Genomic DNA, 24,846 nt, shown 5'->3' on the forward strand with positions numbered 1-24,846 from the left:
AACAGAGGTGACAGCTTGTAACACTTGTGTCGGAAAAAAATAAAGCTAAGCATAAAAAAGTAATAAATAAAATCACCCAAAACTAAATCGACAGGTAAAGCTACTTTCAACACTACAACATATCCAGATTTCTTCCCAGTATACATATAAGTTCACTGTTTTTCTTATGAAAATGTAGTAACACTCAATAGGTAACTGTGGTTTCCCTGGATTCCACCACCAGATCCTACAGAATGGGAAATATAAATTCTTGCAGCGTATACATTTTAACTCAGTTCCATGGTAACTAAATGAAAAAGGAATTCCACTAGCTTCCCCACTTAGTGAGCTTCCACAGGAAAGGATTTTTCCATAAAACAATTACAAAACCACAACCTCGGAGAAATGTGTTTTAAGAGTGTCATCCTTCAGCAACTGCTTTTAATTTAGTATTGACACTGTTGTTGCTGTTCTTCTGTCGCTAAGTCATGATCCACTCTTTGCAACCCCATGGACTGCATGCAGCACGCCAGGCTCCTCTGCCCTCCACCATCTCCCAGAGTTTGCTCAAACTCGTATCCATTGAGTCAGTGCTGCTATCTGACCATCTTGTGCTCTGTGACCCCCTTCTCCTTTGGCCTTCAATCTTTCCCAACATCTCAGCATTGATATATCTGTTTAAATCAGAAGTTGGTGAGTATTTAAACTCACTTCCACTTACTCTGAATCAGCCGTGACGCTACTCAACGCACAGTCTAACACACCAACTCGGCCCCGAGTCCTCGGGTCCCAACACTCTACTCGGCCCTAAACAAACAGAACAATCATTGTAAATTACTGTTGCTACTAGGAAATTTTTAGAAAAATACTCCCCAAAAAGAAAATGAAAAGCCTTACTGGTTATCATGTGCAGATTAAGAACTTAACATTTTTAACTTTTTACTTGTACCTTTGCATCAACTGCATTTCTTTTATAATTTAAAAAAGGAAAAATAAAAAATGATGGTTAAGGGAAAAAAAGGTCCAAAATGCAATGCATGATACCTGACTGGACCTTGATTTGGTTGGTGTGGTAGCGGGGAGAGGAGTTATGAAAGATATTTTGGTATAATGGGCAAAATTTAAATATAAATATTATTGTATCAATGATAAATATTTAATATATGTACCACAATAACTGTCACAGAAGAAATCAAAATCTAACATATAATATCAAAATTAATGTAAAAATGAATTTTAAAGTGGTCTGACTGTGCATCTCAAATATCAAATCCCTACAGGGTCACAAAGGGTTGAATATGACTGCATACACACACACACAGTAATCAAGGAACCCAAGGAATTTCAGGAACCCAGCCTTTGGGCTGGGTGGTCTGCGCCTCCTTCAACAAGTCTCATGACTGGTCTTAAAACAGTTGGTGAAAGAGAAGCCTGCTCTAATTCACAACTTCTCTTACACAGCATGTTTCCTGATGTCTAGCCTAGCTTGCTCTGTAAGGACTCTATTCAAATAAACAAATTTTTCAAGGAAATGATTTTAAAATTTCCCCTTTGTAATCTCAAGGAAAGTAATTAGCGAGATAATGCTTCACTGGCCTAACTTTGGCATACTAGTTTTTATAACACAGTCAACATAGTTTTATATATTTCCATTAAATCAACCTTAGGCGATCCATTTCAAATTTTCATCTTTTAACCTAAAAATAATTTGAGTAAAGAAATCTACATTTCATCCATATGAATTGGTTTAATAAACTACAATACATCTACACAATGGAATCTTATCCACCAGTTTTAAACATTTACCTTAGTTTTACAAGTAATTACAAGCACCAGTGTATAAACATGTTCATTATATAGCATTACATTAAAAAAAAATAGGCAAATGAAGAACCACAGCATAATCTCAATTTTGTGAAAAACATTCAAAAACATGTTATTAACACATACAAATACCTGCATATACAAAGAAAAACAAAAACGAAAAAAGAATATTGCAAGCCATTAAAGAGTCACCTGTGGTGTAGGACTTGATGACTGGAAGGTACAGAAGGGAATTTGTTAACAATACATTTTTGACATATTTACCTTTTTTTTTTTACTGTATTTAACAATATTGTAATTTAAAAAAGCAAATCTAGAAAAACTCCTAAATATGAAAGACACTGAATCAAAGGTGTTAACATAGTTTAAAATGAAAACGTAAAAAAAAATAAAATAAAATGAAAATGTGCATAATTGAGTGCTACTCTACAGGACGTCCAGATCACACTCCACGTCCCCTTAGTTTATAATGCTCTCATGTAGGTTCTTCCATGTGACCTTCACCAGCACAGCGCCTCCACACAGCTGGCAAGGTAAGTTTTACCATCTCCATTTCACTGATGAGAAAAATAAGCCTCAGGGAAAGGAATACAGTCATAAAACTAACAAGGAGCAGAGAGCTGCTGAAGAGCAAGAGTGGTTGCCACACGAGCTGGGGACTATCAACTTCACCCTCAGTGATGACGGCCCCCCACCCCCAAGGCCAAATGCAGCCCCAAGCGGCACAGTCTGCAGCAAGAGCACAGCTGTGTCTCCCAGGAACATGACCCACCGTTCACATGAAAAGCAAACCAGGGGCTTGTCTCACCATCAGCACCCTGCTCTTAGGAACCAAGTAACCCTGTCTTTACATGAAACTCTGTTAGCAAATGCAGGGCAAATGTTTTTCAAAATGAAGTCAATGTATGCTTACCTCTATCGTTCCTGTGGCAAATAAGCCATGCACTGAATTTATGTCACAAACATTATTCTCCCTAAAACAGTAAAGTGATAAGGGAGAGAGTTTTAGCATCTGCTTTAGGGGGAGGGACACTCCCCTAAACTTCCTAAACAAACAGGAACCCACTGCCATGGAGAAGGCGGCAGCCAGCAGGTTCTCGATCATCGGCATATGAAAAGCACCGAGGCAGCACAAGGCCCAGTGCTGGGCACAAGGGCCCTGAAGTTTCAGACTGCGGGGTGACACTCTACCTGCCAGGGGGTGAGACACCGAAGGGCTCGCCCTGGATTGTCAGACCGCGGGGTGACACTACCTGCCAAGGGGTGAGACACGGAAGGGCGCGCTTCAAAACCACTATCCTACTGCCACAGGAACAAATTTCTCAATAATCTTCCCCCAAAGCAAAATAACACAGGCTATCAAACACCAATCTGGAGGCTTGACCAGCCTGTTGAGTCTACCGTGCTAAGCTTGAATTTTCTTTTCTCTGCAAAACGGTGTTCACCAACTTCATATGGTCATCATGAGGATTAAATGAAAAAACTATAAAATGCTCAGCACAGTGTCTAGCGTTTATAAGACACTCAATAAATATGTTGCTATTATAAACAGGAAATTCTGAAAGTAAAGAGCAGATAACTCTTTTATTATTCAAGGATGCATCATGGTGTTACAATTTAAGGAAATAAAATCGGTACTTCAAACCAATGTGAAAAAAAAAAAAAAAGGTAACGAGAGTTTACTGGTTTTTATCATTACCTGTTCATCCAACCTTTAAAAATCCCTTTCAAAGCAATAAGGAAATTCTAGCAAGCTCTTTATATACCTAGATGAGAAGTAATCCAGCTTCCACTCCATACTAGCTGTGTGACCTTAAACAAGCTACTTACCCTCTCTGAGTCTCAGCTGTACTATTTGTAAAATGGTGGTGATAATAGTACCTATACTGTAAAACTTTGCTGTAAGCTTCAAATGAGTGAATATATATAAAATCCTGAATATAGCCTGGCACATAGTAAGCGCATTCACTACTGTGTTGCTGTTGCTACTACTCAGCATTAATATTATGACAGATTCATTCCTAAAATATTTCTCTAGAATAAAACAAAAGTAAAGACTATAACACATGATAAAAAGAAAACATGAAAAAATCTTAAATGTCCACTAGCAAAAACATAAAAAATAAAATTTAAAAAAATGGTACTCTTGAGTTAATTCAAAATTTCCCTACCAAAAAAAAAAAAATTTCCCTACAAGAGAAAATATCAGAAAATTAAATCATGAATGAAAATTTAAAGAACACAGCAAAAAACAATAACTGAATTTCTGGGCTGAGTTAAAACCTTTTCGGGTAGATAAAAAAAAAAAAAATTTTTTTTTTAAATTTTAAGACATCACTAGGTCTTTCAGCGATTTTTTTTGTGTGTAGGAGAAAATTTAATGTTACTCTTTTACCTAAGCTGCCCAGAGAGCTCTGATTAAATGCAACACAGGCTATGTGACAACAAATTGGGAGTCTGGCTCCACCTCCTGGCAGAAATAAATACAGCAGGATTCTTATAACAACACTCACGCAGCATCAGTCTGTAGAGGATTCAGGTACCGTCCTTGTTCCAAGTTTAATCTATAAACTTCAGAGCTGCCAAATAATAAAAGAGTTAAAAATCCAGTAAACTAAAGGAACTTTTCTTCAAGTAAGGATAAATTTTTAGAAACATATATCTGTCATAAGGCATTGCTTCCCTTTGTAACACTGATACAAAAATGTACTCTAAACCTAAAAGATAATCACCTTATTTGTAAATTTGTTCATGCATAAGAGTGATTTCAACCATCTATGTGCCAAGGAAAAATTATGAAGTTGTTAAGCAGAATATTATTTACAAATAACAGGAGAATACGAGATCCAAAATGCATCTGTAAGTGTATATAAGAACAAGACTACAATGAAATAACAGTAATATACTAGTAAGGGCTTCTTCTGCATGGCATAATTATAGAATAGGTGACTTTTCTCTTCTTTATTCTTTTTCATGTTTTCTCAATTTTCTAAAATGGATAATCATAAAGAAGGTAGCATCTAAGAATAAAATGCTTTACAACGCATGCAGTGGGGCTAAGATACTGATTTCCCACCACCGTCGCCCCACTGGGTTACCATGTCTCTAGATTTAGAGCCCCATGCCAGTGAAAGTCAAGGATGTGACCCTTAAATGAGCCAGTCACTTTGGAACTACACCCTTTAAGCAGCCAGAAGGCAGGGATAATGTCTTATCCTTCTTTTAATCCCTCTCCTCCATATTAAGAACAGAAACCGTTTGGGAATCTGGAAAGGAGAAAACAAAGGGTGATGAGACCCCGTACCTTGCGCCAACGAAGTACAAGTCGCAGGACGGGTAGTGGTAAGAGAAGTCTCGCCCGAACTTCGGTATTCTGGTTTTGTAGTAGAAACCTGACTGTGAATGAAATTCGATGTATCTATCATTATGCAGGAAGACAATCTGAAAATGAAACAAGAAAATTAGTTTGCTTAGATTTCTAGATAAAGTGCTTATTTCATCATCTCTGAAACTGGCAAAGCAAGAAAAACTCTCATTTTGTCTTTTCTTGCTCTCTGTAAACACACGTGTATAAACACAACTTACCATCAAGGCTAAGAAATAGGTTAAGAATCAACCTCTCCATTAGTTACTTAATGCCTTCCTGCATTCTAGACAGGTTTTTTGGCAAACTTTACCTTGTAACTGAAAGACTTACAAGCAAACTTATCAGTATCTAGAGAAAATTTATCATAAAATTGAATATTCCGAAACATATGATAAATAGCTACCACAGGCTATGGAAACTGTATTCCATAGTTGCCAGAACTGAAGACTATATATGAAACACACCAGCTCTGAAATTTCGATTTTCCTTCACAGTAACACCTGACATCACTAAAAATTTTTCATTTTGAATTTAATAAGGCACTTCTACTGACAATCCTGTAACTGCTGAAAATGACCACAGAGCTGAAAGATGCATTAATGGCACCAAAAATTAAAAAAAGCGAATGTAAACATATAAGCTGTGTCTTGAACTGCTTCAGTGTATACCACAACCACTTACTTGCACAGTTAAGAATAGTAAACAAACAACCTGCTATTGTGCTTTTCACATATGAATAAGAAACTGAAAGCAACCCGGCAAACAATACTACTTTAAATGCAATAATGAAAATCACACATCTAGGATATAAGACGGTCTAAAAAGATGACAGCTACCAATTCTTAAAAATATAGGTCACATCTTATTCATACATGCTATGGAAAACTTATTTTGATACTAGACTTGCCAAAGACTATCTCCATCCCTGTTGTCACATTCACAAGACAAACTAAACAGATATTAATAGTAAAGAATAGGTCTTATTTTACTCCATAGCTACTTTAAATTTAACAATGGAAATACCATAAAAACACTTATCATAGAAATAAACTCCACTCATTCATTTCTTAAGCACAGGCAGTACAAACCAATGCTATAAAACATACCTTTGAATAGTCATCAGACAAAGTTTCAAAGGTGACAACTGAAAAATAAGAAGTAGTAAGAAAAATATAATTATCAATATTTTTAATAAAAATATACAATTGATGCAGATTCTAATTCAATACAAATATTATACACAAATGCTGGGTTTTGCTTCCTTTTTTGCCATCTACATAAAACAAGAACAAAGATGTCATACTATATTGCCCTCAAAACACCAAGTGGGGGGAAAAAAAAAACACCAAGTGGAAAGTTAAACATTTTACAGTTTCTTAGTACAGATCAGCTACATTTTCTACAGAACTGAAGCAAATTAGATAATAAATTCACAAAATATAATGATTCGTAAATTTTGCCACAGTTTTTCTGAGATGTTCAAATAACAAACATTAAAAGCTCAAAAATGTTTGCTTGAAAAAAGGTAAGAGTAACTTTTTACTCATTCATAGCATACCTGTTAACAAAACTGAAGAGTGAAAACAGTTACTATTAGCAGCACATGGAGTTTGTATTGCTTTTTTTTAAATAAAAGAGTGAAACAAGTTAGGAGAATACAAATTCCATTAAGGTCTTTTCCCTCACCTCAAACATGGGGCCATCTCCATGTTGGAGATGAACTTTCCCATCTCAACCTGCCCCTCGTACCAGGCAGAATTCTAAGAACGACCCCACTGACCTTCCCCCGGGTACAGTCCCCTGCTCTGGAGAGTGTGGGTGGACCCTGTCAACATGAGGAGACACCACTCTTGTGAGTACATCACATTTTATGGCAAAGCTGAGATTTATAATTCTCCCAAGCCCTTTAAAAACAGTGAGTGTTTTCTCCAGCTGGAAGCAGAAGAGGCAGATTCAGGGCACAAGGAACTGCTGCTGGCTTGAAGGAGGCAGAGACCAGGTGAGGAGGCACACAGGGGCCTCCAGAAGCCGAGTGTGGCCCCCCGGCTCACAGCCAGCAGCAAGCGGGACCTCAGCCCAACCACCACAGCAAACTGCGTTCTGCCAACCACCTGGAAGTTTGAAGATACATCCTGCCTAAGGCCTGTGGAAGAGTCCCATCCCGCTGACACTGTGAGGTCAGTCCTAAGCACAGAACACAGGCGAGCCTGCATGGACTTCACCAACAGAGCTATGAGTAATGAAATGAACTTTTCAAAGCTGCCACATTTACTGTAACTAATACACAAGCCATGCCCAGCTTAAAAAGGAGAAAAGTACCCAAATATAAAAACTATTTTCGTGAATTCAAATATAATCTCTTACCTTCTGAATCCAAACACCTTTCAAACTTCAAGGATAATTGGTAGGTGTCATAACATCGAACTCGAGGTTTATATGTTCCTATAAAAAATTCGATGGGATGTAAAACCTAAAGGACATACTTTTTATTACCAATATCCTGCAAATATTTGATTATACTTTTTGTTTAGAGGTTAAGTAGGATAATTATAAGCTTACCAAACAAAAAGAATTTAAAGCAGCCCTTTCTAACATGTGAAGGGAAAAATGAGCAAAGGATATAAACAAGCAAGACACAGAAAATGAAATACAAATAACTAATAAACTTCACAAACACTTTAACAAAGTAGGTTTTTTAAAAACTAGTTTTTATCTATCAAATGGCCAAGATGAGAAATTGGTTAATATTTGCATTTAGGTGGATATTAAAAAAAAATCTACTCTCATACTTTGGTAACAAGCATGAAAGTGAAAGTTTGGAAGTGTTAGTTGCTCAGTCATGTCCAACTCTTTGCAATCCCATGGACTGTAGCCCACCAGGCTCCTCTGTCCATGGAATTCTCTAGGCAAGAATACTAGAGTGGATTGCCATTCCCTTTTCCAGGGGATCTTGCCAACTCAGGGATCGAACCTGGGTCTTCTGCACTGCAAGCATATTCTTTACTGTTTGAGCCACCAGGAAAGTACAGTGACAAGTTTAAATTGTTACAAATTCTTTGAAGGACAATCTGGCAGTATTTGTAAAATATGTGATATTCTTACATCTTAAGTCTTTATTTCAATTTATACAAATTTATTCTACAGAAACACACCCATAAGTGTACCAAAGACATGAAGAATGTTCACTGAAGCATTATTTACAAATGGCCAAAAGACGAAAGCAAATTAAATGTCCACCTAGAGGGAAACAATTATGTAAATGATGGTAAATCATTATACGACTTATAAAGAGGATAACACAGACCTGTAACCACTGACATGGAAGCTGTCAAAACACAGCATGAAGTGAAACGCAGAGTGAGTGCAGCAAGAGAGGTGAGCCCTGCAGGGTGATGCTCGTAATATTAATACGATCCGGCTTCCGTAAAACCCGACTGTGACAGTGCTAGTCCTCTGCACAAAAAAACGATGGAGGAATAAGCACAGAGACACCTGGTATATTCTAATACAATTTTAGGGTCTTTCACATTTTCTCCTGTGTATTTGTTACATTTTTTATAAGATTATCACATTTGCAATCAGGAAAAGACTGATTTTTAAAACCAGTAAGGATATTTCTATATTTAAAAATTTCTTAGCCATGCCCTACTGCATGTGGGATATTAGTTCCCAAGCTGGGATCAAACTCATGCCCCATGCAGTGGAAGCACAGAGACTTAACCACTGGACCATCAGGGAAGTTCATAAACCAATGAGGATACTTCTAAAAGAAAGCAATGAAGTAGTTCTGTATTTTCTGACATGGATCAAAGCCCAAGATCTCACTTAAAAATAGTACATAGCATAGCATGGGCTTCTCAGGTGGCACTAGTGGTAAAGAACCCACCTTCCAATGTAGGAGATGTGAGAGATAAGGGTTCGATCCCTGGGTCAGGAAGATCCCCTGGAGTAGGAAATGGCAACCCACTGCAGTATTCTTGCCTGGGAAATCCCATGGACCAAGGAGCCTGGGGGGCTCCAGTCCACAATGTCAGAGAGTCAGACATGACTGAGTGACTGAGCACACACATTATAGTACAATATATCTACACATACATACTCTCTACGTAACATATATGTTATATATGATCTACAATTGTAGTCTGTATCCGGAACATAGAACTGGAGGCTGAAACACATGGATAGTGTTAGTAATGAGACAACCACCAGCACAGAACAAAAGAGAACAGCATGGAGATGTATAAAAGCTGTCAAAGAAGAAAGTGGTTGGAAAAGAGATATAGATGAATGTTAAGACAAAAACAACAATAAAAAGTAAGTGGACAATACCTAGAATATATGGAGCAAAATCACAACCAAAAATGGTTGAGTAATGTTGCTGTAAAGGACAATGCATTAAAAGTTCCCTATATTTTATGGCTTTTTCATACTGATGAATTAGTGCTAACACAGGTCTTAGTAGCCTAAGAAATACTAGTACATGATAGAGAAAATCATTATGATAAAAATGATCTTTCCTGGGACTCTCACTCCTTGTTGGCGGGAGTATAAAATGATCTGACTACTCTGGAAAAATACCTAGCAGGTTCTCATCAAACTAAATACACACCTACCCTATGACCCAGCAAAGTCCTCAAAACAGACTTGTATGAGATGGTTTATAACGCTTTATCAATAATAGCCAAAGAATGAAAATAGCTCAGATGTCCATCAACTGAAGAATAAACAAAGTATGGCATATTCCTCGAAGGAAATATCACTTGGTAACAGCAACAAAAAAAGAACTATTCACACATATAATGACATGAATGAATCTGAAATACGAAGTCCTAGGTGAAATAAGTCTTACACAAAAAGAATACATAGTACATGATTGCATTTATATAAAAGAGTCTATTTAAAACAGGCTAAATTTGTCTTTGGGGAAAAAGTAAATCACAGAGAGGTGCCTGGCTACACATGAGTGGGGGCAGGGACTGACTGTGAGGAGCATAAGAGAATGTTCTAGGTGGAAGGAAAGTTCTGGATCTTGCTGGGGGTTTGGGCTACACAGGTATATACATTTGTTCAAACTCATCAAAATTATTTACTTACGCAAATTAAAAAAAAAGCCATAAACAAATATTGAACTCTAGTTAATGACATACACACTGAGGTATTTAGGGGTGAAAGATACTAACATCTGCAACTTACTCTGAAAAGCATCAAAACACAGGGTGGACGGATGGATGGCAGAAAGATGGATAGACAGACAGGTGATAAAGCAAACACAGCGAACTATTGAAGCATCAAGGTGAGAGGTAAATGGCTGTTCACTGTACAATTTTTCCAGTATTTCTGTATGTTTGAAATTTTTTAATAATAAAATATTAGAATAATTTTGCCTTTTCCTCTAAAGCATTTCCTGGTATGAAACATATGTTAAATTATAACAAAAACGATGCTTACCAGTTGCTAAAATATACTGCCCATCTTTTGATACCTTAATAGTGGTACAAACAGTAGGCATTTCAAAATCCTGAATAAGTTCAATTCTCCTACGGACATCTGCAAAGAAAGAAAATACATAACTGGTTTAATGGCCACATGCTTATTCTGTGTTGCAGGAAGACAGAGTGTGTGGAGCAGTCCCTATAAACAACAAAAACCCAGGGCCTCTCAGCCTTGGGAAGGCACCAATACAGCCGCACTACCAGCAAGATGTTCTCCCAGCTCCTGCCTTATTTTTCTACACCATTTTATTTGTACTTTTCAAAAAGCAAAGAGTATCACCGTTAATGGGGTTGGGGGTGGGGGGTGGGAAATGTCCGTAATAGCGCCATTAAGCATCCAGTTTCAAGCCCCGGATTAAAGGGGACAGAATAAACATTAAACCACTACTATTATTCTATCATGGATCATGGCTTAATAAGCTTAAACCTTTAAAATCTTTAAAAATTTATATAAGAAACTGGTACCAAGCTGCCTTTTGCCTCTCCTTGGCAGCACTGATCTGCAGCCAATAGGATTCAGGCTAGAGAAGACTTACAGCAATCTCTCTGGGTTAAAACGCTAAGATGGACTCTCAAAAACAGGTTCCCAAACACAAGGGGGTGTGGATTCTGGCTGGCTGCTGTATGTGCCCTCTGCAAGGACCGCATATGACTGTCCGGCCCCTCATTGCCTCGGTCACTAAACCTGAACCTAAGATTCGAACCAGCTAAGGAAGAGTGGGCCACACAGCTTGGAAGACCGGGATAGTTTTGAGATGGGTTAGAAAGTAGTCAGTGAACTACATTTTTCCTCTAAATAATCTGAGTCTGTTTGCTTACACACTTGAACACTGGAGTGGCAAAGAGAGAAACAGAAGAAATCAGAATCAGTAAACATTGTGAGAGCAGCAATTGCTCTTTTCCTTTGATTTAAAGTTTTAATTTTCTAATTATAAAAAAAATTAAATGATTTATCATTTTTGTTTGCGCTGGGTCTTCTTGCTGAGCACAGCTTTCTATAGTTGTGGCGAGAGAGGGCTACGCCCTAGGGGCAGTGTGTAGGCTTCTCGTTGCTGTGACTTCTCTTGTGGAGAACGGGTTCTAGGTGCACGTGCTCAAGAGTTGTGGCGAAGGGGCTTAGTTGCTCCACTGCATGTGGGATCTTCCCAAACCAGGGATCGAACCCACGTTCTCTGCATTACAAGGCAGATTCTTAACCACTAGACCACCAGGGAGGTCCTTAATTTTCTAATTTTATAGATACTATATAAAGCCTACTTTTCCAAGATGCTTGCTTTGAGGTATTTATCTCACATCCAGAACCCCCTTCATTATCTTAGGTCTTTGATTTGTAGAAAATACCTTGAACAAAATATATGGGAAGTTAATCATTTTTCATACATGACAAGTTGTAACAGAGAAAATTTAATAAAAGTCTGTCTGAAATGATTTAAGTTAAAAACTGATCTTACAAGCCTATCTTCCCTGCTGTCATAACTTAAAGAATCAAAATCTTCTACAATGATCTTTCAGGGTTCATGTTTATATGTCCTGTATATAAAACTACTTTGTTCAGAAAAAAAGGTCCAACGTCTCTATATCCCAAAAACTGACAGATGGATTTAGCAAACGGAAAAAGATTTTAATATGCTGGAAAATAAAGCGATTACAGAACAGTTAGGACAGCTAGACCTTCTAGGACTGCTTCAGTGGGTATGGCAAGACTGTAAGGCCCTGGCTGGTCTGTTAACCTGAGTCATTTCTCAGCATTATTTATGCAGCTGGGGAGCTTTACGAGGGAGTCTCCTCTAGACAAAGAGCCAGCTGGCTTACCGCTTACTTTAAAGGCAGTGGACCCCTATATTCAGTGTCCTCAGCCGCAGCACAAACCTACTGCATGTGGAGCACCCATACGGGCCACCCGGAGTGCCCCCATGGGACTCTGGGCAGGGACGTGATGGAAGAATGCTGGTGTGCAGGCTATCTGCTGTGCCACACGACTCAAGGGGTCCTTGTCTCTGACCCAGGAGTCTTATGACTTCTGCCATCATCCATGAAACAGTAAGAGGCTTAACTGACTGCCGTGTGAGTTGGTGAAAATCAAACCCCAGGCCCACAGGTGACTGTATTTACCACAACAAAAGTTTTCTTCAGAGGGAAAGGGCAAGAATGTTTATTTCCCACCACACGAATTCCACTGTTTTTCTGAACCTTCACTTAAATATAATACGTGAGTAAAAGCATTATAATAGGGATCACAAATGTGGCTGAAATGGGAAAAAAAAATAAATTATACTCACCGACATCTTTCTTCTGAAGTGCCCTCTTCTTCCTGTCAGAAAGCCACTTAAAGAAAGTGAAGAGACTTCATTTTAAAACACATTTACTTGAACTGTCTCTCTGCTTACAAAAAATAATACATGCTCATATTTAAAAACTGAAACTTAAAGAAATATGTAACATAGAAAAGGAAAATACTCTGTAATCCTAACCCTACTGTTACATCCTGGAATACAGATTTTTCCTGGTATGCATTTTCCTATACTAGACAATATATTTTAAGAACCACCATATTTTTACACAAGAGAAAACTAGCTCATCTAATCAACCTAAGGGAAAGGAGTAAGCCTCAAATAGTATGGGTTATAATTAATATATGGAACCACCTGAAGTGAAATTTTAAAAAGCAAAACATTAAATGGAGAAACTGTCTCAAATAAATATATTTTTTACAAAACAAAAACCTAGATAAATAGCTGAGACTTGATGATAAATAAATGATACTTTTAAAACTCATATTCACAGACACCACATTTTGTTCTGTAATTACTATACCTTATTTTAGCTAGCAATATAATCCCACTGCATGAACAGGTCCAATGATGAAGCACCATAAAGTACAATTACCTTAAAGTCAAGTCTCCATTTTCAACTAGGGGCAATTCTTAAAGCGTATTTGGTTGGCACAATGGGACAGGGTGGGCACTCCTGGCATCTAGTGGGTAGAGGTCAGGGATGCTGCCAAACCTCCTACAATGCACAGGACAGCCTGTACGCTAAGCACTGTCCCTCCCAAAACGTCAATAATCACAAGGTTAAAAAAACATATGCTCAAGAAATCAAAGAAAACCAAGAGAAAGATGAACAGATACCACTTCTAAAAGCACAAACCCAATGTAGAGCCCATGTTAGACACCGGACATTATAATCTTTAGGGCTCTGTGGTCACGCAGACCCACTCCTAAAGACACTCGCTGTGATGTGTGATACCTGAGGAAGGGTGGACACTGCAACACATGTCACTCTTTGAAGGGCCTGAGTCCGAGCCAGAGTTCTCCTCCTGCCTTTGTCTTCAGAGCACTGATTTGTGGGTTTATACTAGTCTTTGTGATTATATTGTTCTGATTTCATTTGAGGCAATAATGTTTCAACTAAAGGTGATGTTAAACTGTATTTCTGGGCACTCGATATGTTCTTTTACATCAAACTAACGCAAGCAAAGGGCTTCCCTGGTGGCTCAGTGGTAAAGAACCCACCTGCCAATGCAGGAGACTTGGGTTCGATCCCTGGGTCGGGAAGATCCCCTGGAGAAGGAAATGGCAACCCATTCCCACATTCTTGCTCTGGAAAATCCCATGGACAGAGGAGACTGGTGGGCTGCTGTCCACAGGGTTACAAAGAGTTGGAAACAACTGAGCAACTAAACAACAACAAAAGACAAGCAAAACAGAGGTGTATCACCAGGGCTTCTCCTTTAACAGGGTATTCAGGTTCCTCTTCTCAGAAGTTATGCTCAAGAAGAGGCCAGTTCACTCAACAGCTGGTCTCATACATCATGAAAAGTGAAGGTGAGGTCTCTCATTCGTGTCTGACTCTTTGTGACCCCATGGACTATACAGTCCATAATATTGGAGTGGGTAGCCTTTCCCTTCTCCAGGGTATCTTCCCGACCCAGGGATTGAACCCAGGTCTCCCACATTGAAGATTCTTTACCAGCTGAGTCACCAGGGAAGCCCAAGAATACTTAAGTGGGTAGCCTATCCCTTCTCTAGCGGATCTTCCCATCCCAGGAATCCAACAGGGGTCTCCTGCATTGCAGGCAGATTCTTTACCAACTGAGCTATGAGGGAAGCCCAATGCTATGATTCCCATGCTATGAGGGATGCTCATACATCATGACCATGGGGCAAAGAGAAGGGGATGGAGACTGCCTTCTAAATGGGAGCCTGGGACCTTAAAGGACCAGAAATTCTGTACCACAGGGATGACAAGGAAAGACAATTCATGCTGGAGTTTCTGTACAAACTGACAGCACTCCAGGACAGCACACTAGACAGAGTCTGTCCGGTACAAGAGTGAATCAGTCTAAGTTTTAAAAGTTCACCAAAGACCTGACAGTTGTCACTGATTCCGGGCATCCTCTTTGTGTTCTATAAAATCACTGCTAATAGAGAATGGCACTTTACCAATGCCAAATAATTTAACCTGAAACCCAGCAAAAGAGCTCCGGAGATGCTGATGACCTAAATCTCCCACTAGACAGGCACCCTGCCATCACTGGGAGGAGGAAAAAAAACAAACCCTAGTGGATCTTACATTTGAAGTAGGTAGAGCAAAATAGGCAATTTGTTGATAAGTCAGATTTACTTTAAAAGAAGATTCAGAGATTCCACTGGCAGGATATACATACCTGTTTACTCAACATTTCCATCTGATGTTTATTAGAACGTCAAAACTTCAATATCAAGAAATAAAATCTTGATCTCTTTTGCCCACTACTTTCCCCCTGACCCACAACGTGCTCAATTCTCCATTTCAACTATCAGCAACACCGTGCCCCCAGTCATTCAGATCCAAACACTAAGAGTCCTCTCTGGATTCTTTCCTTCCCTTCACCTCAACTCCCTACCGCTATTCAACCCACTAGCAAGCGCCACTAGCCTATCTCCAAAACACCTCCTTTACCCCACCAAGTCTTAGTATCTCCTTTGCTACCATCCTAGCCCAAGCCATCAGTCTCTCAGCTGGACCATCTAACTCATCCCCACTTACTCTCCCCAGCTGCAGTAATCTGACACGGAGTAGCCAGTTTGAAACCCAACAATAGCTTCCATAGGCATTAAGAATAAAACCCTAACTTTCTACCTGAGCCTACAAGGCCCATCTCTTCAGTCTCATCTGCCCCCACTCTCCCACCCCACTGAGCATTCCACAGCCACCACCGTGATGCTTCTGTGTCTCCAATGTGCCAAGTGCATTCCATTGCGGGTCATTGACACCTGTTCTCTCAGCACAAAAAAACCTCTTCCTTTCCCTTTCTCTTCACAAGACTCCATCCTTTTCATTATCCAAGTTTCTGCTCAAAGGTTGCCTCTTGTAGAGAAGACTGCCCTCAAGGCTTTAGTCCAAACCACTTTCTCTGAACACTTCATCCACAACAGCTCTCGTATAGACACTCAGCATTCAAAGCACTTATCGGTATCTGAAGTTGTTCTATTTGCTTACTTATTACCTTTTTCTCCAACAGGAAACCATATCCGACCGGTTCGTCACGTATCCCAACACTTAGCTCAGGGCTGCCTGCACGTACTCACGTCCCAGGAAATGCACGGAGGAAAAGAACAAACTGAGAGGGATCGTGCTGTGTGACAGCTGGAGGAATTATTTAACCTGAATTCTGAGACGAAACTAATCCTTGGCTCCAAACCTTTTAGGGTCGGACACAAGAAAAAGCTAAATTGATTCTGATTCCCAAGGGCAGAACTCAGACCAACAGCAGGATGTACGAAGGGCCATGTCTAACAAGTAGTCTCAAGTGGAAAAGACCTTCTGCCAAATTTTCTTCTCACTGGTAGTGCTTCCACAGTGGCTTGACCATCACTCTTAAGAAATAACATCGATGCGTCAGAGCCTAGGTGTGTGACCCCTGGACAAGTCACTTTTCCCCTCCCTGGAACTTTGCATATTTCTAACATGAAAAGATTGGAAGAGAACCACTGACTTTCCAAGCCCCTTCCAGTTTTGACGTCTAAAGACTCAATGATACTAAGTTAACTTCAGCAAGGTTCAAAAATATGTCCATGTCATAAATTCTGCAGCTGCAAAGCCTGCATTTCCCTTCACTGCTGTATTTCTAGAACTTGGCATATAACAGAATTTCAAGAACAGCTGAAAAAAGTCAAAGTGTTAGTCGCTCAGTCCTATCCGGCTCTTTTGCGACCCCAGGGACTGTAGCCCACCAGGTTCCTCAGTTCGTGGGATTCCTCAGACAACAACACTGGAGTGGGTTACTCTTCCCTTCTCTAAGGGATCTTCCGGACCCAGGGATCAAACCTGGATCTCCTGCATTGTAGGCATATCCTTCACCGTCTGAGCCACCAGGGAAGCTGATGAGGGGCATTTAAACGGGGGAGAAATATCTGTCAACCAAACTGTCCACGTTTTCCTCCTTGGTTGTAGCAGCGATTCTGAACATCCATACAAGTCCAAAGGGACACTTCCTCTGTCTAGAGAACTTTCCCCCAAAATAGTTCAAGAAAAACTCATCCATCCTGATTACCCCGAGGCCCAATTTCTGGCGCGCTAACAGCGCGGTCGTCGTCTCCCAGCACCGATCAGCTTCCCCAGGTACCATCCCTCGCCTCTGAGCCTCCCCCGGACCGGGGCCGGCCCGGGGCCAGCAGAAACTGCCAGGGACGGAGCGGAGGAGAGAGGGGCATCCGCGAGGACGAGGACCCGACCTGACTCACCTCGGGAAGGGACTTGCCACAGCTTAGACTGTAAATCTTCACCTCGTTGAGGCTGGAGACCTGCATGGCGGCGCCGAGGAGGGAACAATCCCCGTTCCTGTCCGGGACCCTCTCCACGCGGAGCAAGCGAGCATGAGAAACTTAAGAAAGCCTCCCGGAGCGCCTGAGTAGCGTCAGGCGCGAGCGCCGGCCAGGGCCGGCGCTGGGTGATTACGCACTTCCGGGTACCGGGGAAGTTGGGGCGGGGGGTGGGAAATGGCCGATTCCGGAAGTGACGGAATTAGGGGAGAGGATCCGGTGAGGATTTCGGAGAGATGGCAGCGTCCTGGGAGCCATGTGAAGATGGGGAGGGCCGAAATCGCTCTCCCTCCTCACGGCAGGGAGACGCAGGAAGCTCTTAGAGTCGCTGCCCGGGCCGAGGCGTCGAGGTACCCCGGAGGGCGTGGCTGGCCGGGCTGACTGGAAGCCTTCGGGAATGGGGCGAGTGGCTCCCAGTCAGTGAAGCCAGGTAGAGAAGGAGACCTGTGAGCAAATGCGGAGTGGAAGTAAAATTCCGTTCTCACCGGTGTTTCTGCAATCTTCCCATAGAAATAAATGCTTTTGGAGATGTATTTAAAAAAGAAAAATTGGGGGGGACTGCCCCGACGATCCTGGGCTTCCTCTAGAGGTGGTACGGGTTCAGTCCCTGCTCGGGAAACTAAGGTCCCGGATGTTGCATGGAGTGCCCAAAGATGAAAATTTAATAATTCCGTGATTTTTTTTTATCTGGATTTTTTTTTAAGTATTTATCAATTGGTTGCAATCGGTCTTCTTTGCTGCATGTGATTTCTCTACTTATGGGCTTTGGGTCGGGGTGGCGCTCTTTTGTGATGCTTGGGCTTCACTGCGATGCTTGATGTCCCTGCGGTGTCTTCTCTTGTGTAGTCTGGGCTTGCAGGCTCAGTGGATGCGGCCAACAGGTGGACTTAGCTGCTTAGCAGCATGTGGGATCTTCCCAGACCCGGATGGAATCCTGCATTGGCAAGCGGATTCCTATCCACCTTAGGGACCAGGAAAGTCCCTTCATCTGGATTTGGCATTCATCCATAGAAGAGTAAAATTCACCACCCCAACATGTCTCTTTTGCATGTGCATTATTTCCATCTGAAAACAGTCACAGTCCAAAAGACATTGAAAGAGACTTGACCTTCCCCTTCTCTGTCTAGCAGAATGTAGCCAGAGGACCTGTTCTAGGAAGGGAGCTGTCACCAGAGATAACTATAGTATGAACTAGGTGTGGTAGACAAGAGGGAACCTACCAAAGTCTGTTAAAATTCTTCTCCGTGTCCTATTGTCTCTGAGAAACCCAGCAAGCATTTATTTGTTTACCAAACATTTGCTTTTTATCTCCATGTCAGTTGCCTTCCTGGCCTTTGAAGTCTCAAACCAGCGTGCAAGACAATTTTTTGTCTTTAGCTGAAGATGGTATTTGGACTCCCCACATGGCTCAGTGGTAAAGAATCCACCTGCCAATGCAGGAGACTTGGGTTCAGTCCCTAGGTCAGAAGATCCTCTGGAGTAGGAAATGGCAACCCACTCCAGTGTTCTTTTGGCCTTTTCATACTATTCTTGCAGGAGAAGAAGGAGGTGACAGGGATGGAATGGTTGGATGGCATCACCGACTCAGTGGACATGAATTTGAGCAAACTCTGGGAGATAGTGAAGGACAGGGAGATCTGGTGTGTTGCAGTCCATGGGGTCACAGAGAGTCAGACACGACTTAGTGACTGAACAACAACAAGCAGTATTCTTGCCTGGAAAATTCCATGGACAGAGGAGCCTGGTGTGTTACAGTCCATTGAGTCCCAAAGAATTGGACAGGACTTAGCAACTAAGCAGCAACAGCAATGATGGTATTTAAGGTGAGGGTTTTGACTGTTTTCCTGCGTTGTATTCATGTTCAGTTCAGTTCAGTTGCTCAGTCGTGTCCGACTCCTTGCAACCCCATGAATTGCAGCATGCCAGGCCTCCCTGTCCATCATCAACTCCCGGAGTTCACCCATACTCACCTCCATCAAGTCGGTGATGCCATCCAGCCATCTCATCCTCTGTCATCCCCTTCTCCTCCTGCCCCTAATCCCTCCCAGCATCAGAGTCTTTTTCAATGAGTCAACTCTTTACACGAGATGGCCAACGTACTGGAGTTTCAGCTTTAGCATCATTCCCTCCAAAGAACAACCAGGACTGATCTCCTTTAGAATGGACTGGTTGGATCTCCTTGTCGTCCAAGGGACTCTCAGAAGTCTTCTCCAACACCACAGTTCAAAAGCATCAATTCTTTGGCGCTCAGCTTTCTTCACAGTCCAACTCTCACATCCATACATGACTACTGGAAAAACCATAGCCTTGACTAGACGGACCTTTGTTGGCAAGTAACGTCTCTGCCTTTGAATATGCTATCTAGGTTGGTCATAACTTTCCTTCCAAGGAGTAAGCGTCTTTTAATTTCATGGCTGCAGTCATCATCTGCAGTGATTTTAGAGCCCCCAAAAATATAATCTGACGCTGTTTCCACTATTTCCCCATCTATTTGCCATGACGTGATGGGACCAGATGCCATGATCCTAGTTTTCTGAATGTTGAGCTTTAAACCAACTTTTTCACTCTCCTCTTTCACTTTCATCAAGAGGCTCTTTAGTTCCTCTTCACTTTCTGCCATAAGAGTGGTGTCATCTACATATCTGAGGTTATTGAGATTTCTCCCGGCAGTCTTGATTCCAGCTTGTGTTTCTTCCAGCCCAGCGTTTTTCATGATGTACTCTGCATATAAGTTAAGTAAGCAGGGTGACAATATACAGCCTTGACGTGCTCCTTTTCCTATTTGGAACCAGTCTGTTGTTCCATGTCCAGTTCTAACTGTTGCTTCCTGACCTGCATATAGGTTTCTCAAGAGGCAGGTCAGGTGATCTGGTATTCCCATCTCTTTCAGAATTTTCCACAGTTTATTGTGATCCACATAGTCAAAGGCTTTGGCATAGTCAATAAAGCAGAAATAGATGTTTTTCTGGAACTCTCTTGCTTTTTTCCATGATCCAGCGGATGTTGGCAATTTGATCTCTGGTTCCTCTGCCTTTTCTAAAACCAGCTTGAACACCTGGAAGTTCATGGTTCACATACTGCCAAAGCCTGGCTTGGAGAATTTTGAGCATTACTTTACTAGCGTGTGAGATGAGTGCAATTGTGCGGTAATTTGAGCATTGTTTGGCATTGCCTTTCTTTGGGATTGGAATGAAAACTGACCTTTTCCAGTCCTGTGGCCACTGCTGAGTTTTCCAAATTTGCTGGCATATTGAGTGCAGCACTTTCACAGCATCATCTTTCAGGATTTTAAATAGCTCAACTGGAATTCCATCACCTCCACTAGCTTTGTTCGCAGTGATGCTTTCTAAGGCCCACTTGACTTCACATTCCAGGATGTCTGGCCCTAGGTGAGTGATCACACCATCGTGATTATCTGGGTCGTGAAGATCTATTTTGTACAGTTCTTCTGTGTATTCTTGCCATCTCTTCTTAATATCTTGTGCTTCTGTTAGTTCCATGCCATTTCTGTCCTTTATTGAGCCCATCTTTGCATGAAATGTTCCCGTGGTATCTCTAATTTTCTTGAAGAGATCTCTAGTCTTTCCCATTCTGTTGTTTTCCTCTATTTCTTTGCATTGATCACCGAGGAAGGCTTTCTTATCTCTCCTTGCTATTCTTTGGAACTCTGCATTCAGATGCTTATATCTCCTTTTCACGTCTCTTTTCACAGCTATTTGTAAGGCCTCCTCAGACAGCCATTTTGCTTTTTTGCATTTCTTTTCCATGGGGATGGTCTTGATCCCTGTCTCCTGTAAAATGTCAAATTGTCAACATCCGCTGGATCATGGAAAAAGCAAGAGAGTTCCAGAAAAACATCTATTTCTGCTTTATTGACTATGCCAAAGCCTTTGACTGTGTGGATCACAATAAACTGTGGAAAATTCTTCAAGAGATGGGAATACCTGACCACCTGACCTGCCTCTTGAGAAACCTATATGCAGGTCAGGAAGCAACAGTTAGAACTGGACATGAACCTCCGTCCATAGTTCATCAGGCATTCAGTCTATCAGATCTAGGCCCTTAAATCTATTTCTCACTTCCACTGTGTAATCATAAGGGATTTGATTTAGGTCATACCTGAATGGTGTAGTGGTTTCATGTTAGTACACTTTTATTTGATTTTTCTCATATTAGTCTGTCTTATGTCAATTTAATTCTTAAACCAGCCAAAGGAACCTAGAAGGGTAGAGAAAGATTTTTTTCCTTCCTGGCAATTCCACTAAATAAGGATATTAAAAAAAAAAGTCCTAAGAAAAAAAGAGGAAAAGTGATCAGGAATGAAGTGGATTTGAACGTGATATCTTATGAGATGGGTGTGTGGCGGTATTGACAGTCACACCCCCTCACTTACGTATCATTTTCAGAAGGTTCACAACCTTCTCTGCTGATCATCCAGTTACTTAGAGACCTGCCTTTACTGTTGCCTAGATCTGAGGACTTAGGAATTCTTGGAGTAGAATATTTTTCTCATTCTCCTGTGCTTTCACTGTACTGAATAAATGCCTTTTTTTAGTAGATTTTTATTACCAAAATACACAAAATCCTACAAATAATAATCAATGTGGATGGCATGCTATGCTAGACTGCCTATTCTTGGCAGTTTCCTTCAGGCACTGTTTTCCTTTTAAGTCACAATCTCTCAAGGCTAATTAAAATGTCATTTTTTAAAAAATAAAGCCCATAAAACTTCTTTTCTTTAAACTTGGGATGGGCTCCTTTTTAAAAATTAAAAAACTAATTTCTAAATTTTTAAAGGTTACTATGAAATACTGACTTTTATAATTATTTGTAGTTTGCAGTTATTACAAAATATTGGTTATATTCCCCATGTTTTAAATGCATCCTTGTGCCTGTCTTACACCCAGTGGTTTGCGCCTCCCACTCCCCCACCCCTTTATTGTCCCCCATAACTGATAACCAGTAGTTTGTTCTCTCTCTCTGCTTCTTTTGTTACAGCTAGTTTGCTATAGTTTTTAGAATAAACATAATACATATATAGGCAACATTATACGTATTTATCTTTCTCTGACTGATTTATTTCACTTAGCATAATGCCCCCCAAGTTCTTCCATGTTGCTGCTAATGGCAAGGTTTCATTCTTTTTATGACTGCATGGTATTCTACTGTATGTGTTGATGGACATACACACACACAGAATTTATCTGTTGATGAACCCTTAGGTTTTTTCCATGTGGTGTAGAGTCCTTTTGAACGTGTTCTTCACCCTGTTTTCTTTCTACCTCATTTATCATAGGGATTTTGTTTTATGTATTTAGAAGTATAATAGTGTATTGAACTCATATATCTAAAACCCAGTTTCAACAATTCACACATGAACCATCATGTTTCAGCTACACCCTCACCACTTCCTCATCCTTGGATTACTTTGAAAGATTTGAAGTCAGTCCATGACAATTACCTCTGTGGGTTGTAATGTACTTGTGTGACCACCCCTTCCATCTAGATGTGATGACAAGTCTGGGGCTTAATTTATCTCTGGATTTCCTGGGCCTACCCCAGTGCCTGGCACATAACACACTCTCGTAAAGATTTCTTGATTTAAAAATGTATCAATTGATCACTCCTCAACCTGACCCAAAGTCCTAGTTATTTGTTACCTACCTTTTGGCCTTTGGAATATTGAAAACAGCACAGCTCTCTGACAGATGATGGTTGTTTCAAACATGCCCAGTTATACAGCTTGTCTCTCCAACAAGAAATGTCATAGCTTAGAGTCAGGAAACACACTTGAAGGAATGCAGTGCTTTCTGCCAGATAGAACAAGGTGTTCTCGGTCCTCCGTGCCAGGATGGCGCCCTCCCCGCAGTCACTGGCCTGAGGGTTCAATCCAGTGTTTTATAGGGTGGAACTACAAAGCAGGTGCTGCTTCTCAGGTGTTTCTAGTTTCATCTCTAACACAAATATCAGTCATTAGAGTGGGATGAACTTGAATGTAGTGCTTTATTCAATACCTATCCTTGGAGCTAAGAGCACAGACTTTAAAGCCAGACTGCCTGGATCCAAATTCTGGCCCTACCACTGACTACCTGGATAGAGACTGGAGAGAACAAGTTTTGTAATCTCTCTGCCTCTGTTTTCCTCATTTGAACAATGAGGATAATTATAGAATCTACCTCAGAGGGCTTGACATAAAGATAAAATGAGTGCATGCCATAAATCATTGAGTCCAGGATATCTATTACTTTGAAATCAGGATGTGTCTTGTGTGTCAAGCATATTTAATTGACAGTAATTTTTCTTCTAATAGTACATGGGATAATGGTGCATCTTATAGTTAATGAGCTTTTAGAGTCAATAAAATATATATGGGGCGCTTAGAACACTTCCTGACGTAGTAAGCCCTATGCACTAGTTGTTATTATTAATGCTGGGGAACCAAAACATTAAAAACAGTTTAAGAAAAAAAAAATTAAGTTGTAGACTCTAAATAACCTTAAATGCTGTGTTATTAGTTGCCATTCCAGAAACCAAGCAGCCTCCAAGATCCCTCTCCCAATTCCTTACTTCCACAGCCCATTCATACCCAAATCCTTTTGATTCTGCCTTTCAGATGTCGATTTCATTCTTCTGTGTTCTCACTGTGAGACGAGATCAAATCTCATCCTCTCCCGCCTGGCCCAACAAAATCTTTTTGTTCTGATCTTCGTGCCTCAAATCTGACTCTCACAGGAGACAAAGTCATGTCTCTAATAGGCAAACCCAATCACGTTAACACTCCACCTCAAAACTTTTTAGTTCTCCGCAAACCTAGAAGAACACATCTGAACAACCTGGCTGCCCCCTTCTGACTTGCCCAGCCACCGCACCTGGTGCTGGCCCCTCCCCAGCACCTCTCTTATCTGCACCCTCACTCCCTAGATTCTCCGGGCTGAAATACATACAGCTTGAAAAATATGAGACCCCCGAATGGGACTGACACACGTACACTATTGATATGATGGATAAAATAGACAGCTAACTAGAGCCTACTGTATAGCACAGGGAACTTTACTCATGGCTCTCTGGTGGCCTAAAAGGGAGGGAAATCCAAAAAGGGCGGAATATAAGTATATGTATAGCCAATTCAATGGCATCACTGACTCAGTGGAGATGAGTTTGAGTAAACTCCGGGAGTTGGTGATGGACAGGGAGGCCCGGCGTGCTGCAGTCCATGGGGTTGCAAAGAGTCGGACACAACTGAGCGACTGAACTGAACTGAACTGATAGCCGATTTGCTTTGTCATACAGTAGAAATTAACACTGCAAAGCAGCTAAACTCCAATAAAAAGTAGAAAAATGCGAGACCTTCTCTCACGCCTCCTTCAAGTCTTTGCAC

General features: G+C 40.9%; 1 protein-coding gene across 2 annotated transcripts in view; it reads right to left on the reverse strand.

Annotated features, from left to right (window-relative positions):
• The window catches only part of NOL10 (nucleolar protein 10), an 89,464-nt gene extending 71,880 nt beyond the window's left edge, over positions 1 to 17,584 (reverse strand). The window contains exons 1-9 of one of the 2 annotated variants that reach the window (XM_010852062.1): positions 17,391 to 17,584; positions 12,942 to 12,987; positions 10,619 to 10,717; positions 7,535 to 7,612; positions 6,277 to 6,314; positions 5,108 to 5,244; positions 4,317 to 4,382; positions 2,717 to 2,777; positions 701 to 786 (exon numbers count right to left, since the gene is read on the reverse strand). In XM_010852062.1, the coding sequence (XP_010850364.1) occupies positions 701 to 786; positions 2,717 to 2,777; positions 4,317 to 4,382; positions 5,108 to 5,244; positions 6,277 to 6,314; positions 7,535 to 7,612; positions 10,619 to 10,717; positions 12,942 to 12,987; positions 17,391 to 17,456 (677 nt within the window). In that variant the 5' untranslated portion in view covers positions 17,457 to 17,584. Of the gene's footprint in view, positions 1 to 700; positions 787 to 2,716; positions 2,778 to 4,316; positions 4,383 to 5,107; positions 5,245 to 6,276; positions 6,315 to 7,534; positions 7,613 to 8,474; positions 8,624 to 10,618; positions 10,718 to 12,941; positions 12,988 to 17,390 lie in introns of those variants that run through there. The other variant, XM_010852063.1, reaches the window with a different exon arrangement.
• Between the last annotated feature and the right edge of the window lie 7,262 nt (positions 17,585 to 24,846).

The sequence above is a fragment of the Bison bison genome, unplaced genomic scaffold (genome assembly GCF_000754665.1).
Source record: "Bison bison bison isolate TAMUID 2011002044 unplaced genomic scaffold, Bison_UMD1.0 scf7180017864307, whole genome shotgun sequence".
Classification (NCBI taxonomy): Eukaryota; Metazoa; Chordata; class Mammalia; order Artiodactyla; family Bovidae; genus Bison; species Bison bison.